At 30.5% G+C, this 5,516-nt stretch overlaps 1 protein-coding gene across 1 annotated transcript in view; it reads right to left on the bottom strand.

The window, feature by feature from the left end:
• Positions 1-3,113, bottom strand: part of LOC111895242 (sulfate transporter 4.1, chloroplastic) — a 4,636-nt gene extending 1,523 nt beyond the window's left edge. Inside the window, exons 1-11 of the mRNA XM_052767204.1 lie at positions 2,691-3,113; positions 2,072-2,120; positions 1,760-1,958; positions 1,434-1,668; positions 1,237-1,344; positions 966-1,073; positions 814-879; positions 660-720; positions 407-534; positions 251-292; positions 23-139 (exon numbers count right to left, since the gene is read on the bottom strand). Of these exons, the coding sequence (XP_052623164.1) occupies positions 23-139; positions 251-292; positions 407-534; positions 660-720; positions 814-879; positions 966-1,073; positions 1,237-1,344; positions 1,434-1,668; positions 1,760-1,958; positions 2,072-2,120; positions 2,691-3,023 (1,446 nt within the window). The 5' untranslated portion in view covers positions 3,024-3,113. The remainder of the gene's footprint in view (positions 1-22; positions 140-250; positions 293-406; positions 535-659; positions 721-813; positions 880-965; positions 1,074-1,236; positions 1,345-1,433; positions 1,669-1,759; positions 1,959-2,071; positions 2,121-2,690) is intronic.
• Between the last annotated feature and the right edge of the window lie 2,403 nt (positions 3,114-5,516).

Raw genomic sequence — 5,516 nt, 5'->3', positions numbered from 1 at the left:
TTATAAAAATTAATATGCTTACCCCAACAAGGACACCAATTTCAATCCCAAGGAACAATGTTGTTGTAGCAGTAACTACCCAAAGAAAAAAATCTTTTTTATCTACTTTCCATAAAAATATAGCTTCCTCATAATCCACCTTTAACAAAAAACAACAATCAAGTATTAGGATTTAAATAAATTATTCTCGGTAGCTGTTAAAGTTATAGAGGAATAGGATTATAACAATAGGGTAGAAAATATAAACTACCAGTCCAATTACAGCGGATACTACAATAGCAGCAAGAGCACACTGCAAAAGTGAACAAAAGAACACACACACACTCAAAAAAAGGAGAATTAAATTAATATTATTTAATAATTCATTTGGCATATGTTAAAAGTTAAAACCATGGTGAAAGCATACCTCAGGTATATATTCAAATAATGGTGTCAAGAATAACAGGGCACCTAACATGATACAGCCCATGATGATTCCTGATAAACCAGTTTTTGCTCCACTTTCATGGTTCACTGCTGACCTTGAGAAGGAACCTATACAACGTATTCAGTAGGAGAAAATTGTTTCTTTTAAAAAATATATATATGAAAAAATAAAAACTTATGAAGTGTAAAATGAAATAGTTGAGTATACAAGGTAGTTTATGTGATAATCTCACCTGTTGATGGATATGCTGAGAAAAAGGACCCACAAATATTGGCCACACCAAGCCCAAATAACTGTTTTAAAAAAAATATAATGTTTATACTTTATATATAACTAATAAACTATAATAATATAACGATGAATTTTTTTTAATCTATGAAACACACCTCTTGATTGGAGTCAAGTTCATATCCATTCTTTGCTGCTAGAGCTTTAGCAATCCCCACAGATTCCTAAATTTAAGACATCTAATCATTAAAAAAAACAGTTAATAATAATAATAATAATAATATATAATTTTAGAGAAATAAAATGTTACCAGTATAGCAACACCAGTAATGAGAATAGCAGTTGGGATTAAGGACTTGAAATGACTAAACTCTTTAGGGAGAGAAAATGGTGGAAGACCTTGAGGTATATCTCCCACCTGAAATATATTTTTTTATTAAAAATCATGTGGCAATGTATAAAATTTTTGAGCTATAATCATAATAAGAAGCTAAGAAACAAATATATGAAAATTATCATTCATTTGTTTCAGAAGCTCAATTCCAGAACACTTGAGAAAGAGCTTCTCTCATTATTCTCACCAAAGAAATGGAAGAGGGATGAAATATTTTCACAAAGGCTGTACCCAGAACAACAGCAGTGAGGGGCCCACCCGCTCTTAGAAACCGCAAATTCTTCCTTGTTTTCCCCTTAATTTTAAAAACTATATATTATAATTAAAAGATTCATATAAAAAATGGAATGAATGTAAGTTAATTAAAAGGAAGAACATGTTTACCAAATGCTTCATGATCAAAAGAATTGCTAGAATAGAAGACCCCATGACAAAAGGAGGCCATGAGAAGTTATCTGCTCCTTCTATTATACTCTTGACTACTGGAATTATTTGGCTACTTCTTGACACATCATACCCTAGGAAATATTTTGCTTGTGATAAACCAATAACAAAAGCTGAAGCAGTTGTAAATCCGGATATTACAGCATGACTGATGAAGCGTATAAGCCATCCGAGCCTATAATGATTAAAGAAAGTAGAAAAAAAAGTGTTCAAGATTCAAGATTAGTAATAAAACTAAAAGAGTTGATATTATAACAAAAGTATACCTCAAGATCCCCATTGTGCATTCTAGAATCCCAACCATGAGTGATAACATTATTGCAAGTTCTGTATATACTTCAGGAGATGAATCAAAAGTGCTTAAGACATTAGAGACCAGCATAGAAACCAATGCTACTGGACCAACAGCAAGCTGGCGAGATGATCCAAATATGGCATACACAAATACAGGAACGAATCCAGTATCTGAAATGAAGATTGAAGATTTGAAGGATAAGGTTATGATTTATGAAACTATAACATGATGATAAATAGGGGAAAAGATTAGTTATAATGTAAGGATTAGATGTTGAACTTACAAAGTCCATATATTGGTTCAAGTCCAGCTAGCTTTGCATATGACATAGACTGCAAAGTGCAAAATAAACAGAAATTCAGAAATAAGTGTAGGATTCAGCTGTTGATTAAAGAATACAGACATCACATATGTATGTAATTGTTTTGAATTGGCATCTACCTTATACAATTGAGACAAAGCTCGTAATCTATCCAGTAGAAGAGATGAATAGAGTCAATAGACCAGCATTGATAAACTCTAAAGTCTAAATTCTAAATGTAGTAGATCTGAATGTGACAGATTTCGTGCATAGGTTAATGATTGATGTAATTTGATTCTTGAGATGAATGAATTGATTATACTAGGCGTATTTGTTCATAGGAGTAGATGTGAAATCTAACGTGATTATTTGATTTTCACGAGATTGAAGTAAGAAATTCGTCATTGGATACTATTCGGCCAAACAACAACCAACAAATGCATCACAATCAACTACAAACAAAATGCCAATTCAAGTTTTCTAGTCAAACACGATACTATCATCAAACACGAGAACAGAAATCAGCAACTGGAAGAAGAAGAAAAGAAATCAATCTATCAGTTTCGGTTTTGTACATAAGTAACTTCAATTCCGTTTCTACCTGAGGAACAAGCATGACACCAACGGTGACACCAGCGATAACGTCAGGCTGGAGATACTCACGCCAATTATAAGTACGAATCCACCTGGAGCAAGGGAGGAAGTAATCAATCCAATCAACAGTCTTCATCCGCTTCACTTTCGTTCTCCATCTCGAAAACGGTGTCGTCGAAGACGACGACGTAGGCGTTGTATCTGCGGCGGCGTATGGGTGCTGGAATGGTATGATTTTAACAGGACGAGGCGGTGCCGGGGTCGGAGTCGCTGTCCTGGCCATGGACGAGTCCGATCCGACGAGGTCAGAAACACTGGAGGATGCGTATGTTATCTCCATGCGCACCCAAATTACACGTATTATTATGAGAGTGGTGGCTCCGCTTTTAAAGATGGGTGGCGCCTCCGCTAGCCGCCGATTACCACGAAAATTTTACCATTTTAAGTCGATTTTAGTTTATAAAGGTCGTTATGTCAACGATTTGTAGGTCCAACTAATCATACGATTAATTCAAATTGTTTTAGTATAAGTAAAATAGATTATTTACTAATATTAGTAAACTAAAGTGCAATTTTTAATTATTTTACTTCTACTTATTAAGTTGTTTCGCAATTTAATACTCCTATATCTTTGCATTTTAAAAGATAAAATAATTAAAAACAAACTAAAAGGTACAATTTATTTGCTTAATGTCAAACGAAGAAAAAATAGTATTTAAAGTCCAGTCAAATTTATACATTTGGAACAAGCATTTATGAACTTTTATTTAATATTGTATTGATTTATAACAATATACTACTTATTTCTATAATCCAAATGAGACATTTTAAACTATGTTTTAAATCTAAAAAGTAATATTTTAATTGATTTATTCGTATTAAAATTATGTGTTATGCTTTACTAATATCTTTTACTATAATACACCGTGTAAGTAAGAATGCATCGTTATGATTTACTAATATCTTTTACATATAAATTAATGAAAAGTATTAAGTTCAATGTCGTTGGATATTACTATTGATTATTGAATATTTATTTCGGATCATATAATTCTTCAATAACAAAATGTCAATCTGATTTAAAAATTCATGACAAGCGTGTTCTTAATTAAAGGTTAGATACCATAATTACAAAAAATATAGAAAACGTGTCGGCGGGACATGAATGTCGTGCCAAGATCTAAAGGTGTACCAAGACTTTATTGTGCACCAAGTTCATTCTATGGTATCTAACCTGTGCTATTTTTTCTTTTACAGTTTCGACTTCAAAATAATTTATGAAAAAATAACCATTACTCTATTTATTTTTGGAAAAAATAACCCAATGATATTAGCAGGTTATACATGTTATTATAATGCTTATTTATTTTTAAATATCTTTAAAATTTAAATGATATAACAAAATCAATATACAATATACACGTTTGTGGATTTAGAAAAGAAATATTTGATGGGTTATCGAGTTGAATATGAATATGATATTTATTTTACTACTTATGTAAGTGTTATAATCATATGGGTGTCAATTTATAACACAACACGATAAAAATATACGACATGAAACGAAATCGGGATGAAATCAAAATTTGAATTCGTTTTCGTGTCGTGTTTATGTTAAGTATAAAAAACATGATGTCGTGTCGTGTCGTGTTCGTGTTTACAAATTCATACTAAATGGACACGATTGAGCATGTGTTTGTCATGTTTTTTGTGTTTGTCGTTTTTATCGTGTTATATATGATTAAATATGAATTAAATAAAATAACAGTTATGTAATATTATCTTTGTCGTGTCGTACCGTGTTGTCGTTTTTTAATTTGTTCGATTTCGTGTTAGTGAAAAAAAACACGACATCGTGTCGTGTCGTATTCGTGTTACAAAAAACATTGTCGTGTCGTGTTGTGTCAAACAAAAACACGACACGACGGCCCGATTTGACAGACCTATATAATCATGACAGTCGTGTCATATGATCGAAGCATTTGTTACATGCTCGAATAATTTTTTATAAGAAATATATTTTATACCAGTGAAATGTCATTCGCTTAGATGATAGAATTAGATTAAAATATTATATGTATGAATATAACCTAATAAATGAAAATCAATTTTGTTAAATGTCATGTTCTCATTGAATTTGACGTATGTCGTTTTCTAAGAGTTTTTGAATTATTTCTTTTTCATTTGTCATTTTCTTAAATTTTTCATTTTTCTTAAATTTAAAATTCATATTTTAATGAGATTTATATATGTAAAGTAGATCATTCTATTAAATTTCATAATAAATGTTCTACAACCTTTATTATTTATTTTATTTATTATATTCTTTGAATTTATGTAAAATTATTATTTTAAAAAATATGTAATGCTTATAATTTTATATTAAATTTTTTTATAAATATATGTAATATACGGGTCTCACACCTAATATATAATATATCATTGGTAATTTTTTAACAAAGTTTCAATATGATTTAGCCATAATCATAGCGGAAGTTGGAATTACTATAGTGATGGCAAAAAAATCCGAAAATAATGAAAGAATTGTGGGATAAAAAATGAGATTTGAAGAATAATTGACCATCAAAGATCGCGCAATTGTTATATAGGAATTCAAACCACCTCGACATAATCGAAATCTCATAAACACCACCCTAATGCAATCCTTATCACGACCCTACTCCTAATATAGTTTATTATATAAGGCATACATACTAAAAGTTTTTCAAAACGTTTTTATTTTAAAAAAATAATATTGTGGGAGCTTGTATAATAAAGCTTGTAAATTTACAAACTCTTAGGTATAAACTTTCTCAATGATTCTGTCCAACAA

Source organism: Lactuca sativa, chromosome 9 (assembly GCF_002870075.4).
Source record: "Lactuca sativa cultivar Salinas chromosome 9, Lsat_Salinas_v11, whole genome shotgun sequence".
NCBI lineage: Eukaryota > Viridiplantae > Streptophyta > Magnoliopsida > Asterales > Asteraceae > Lactuca > Lactuca sativa.
Note: the sequence above shows the minus strand (reverse complement) of the source record. Positions and strands in the feature narration are given on the sequence as shown.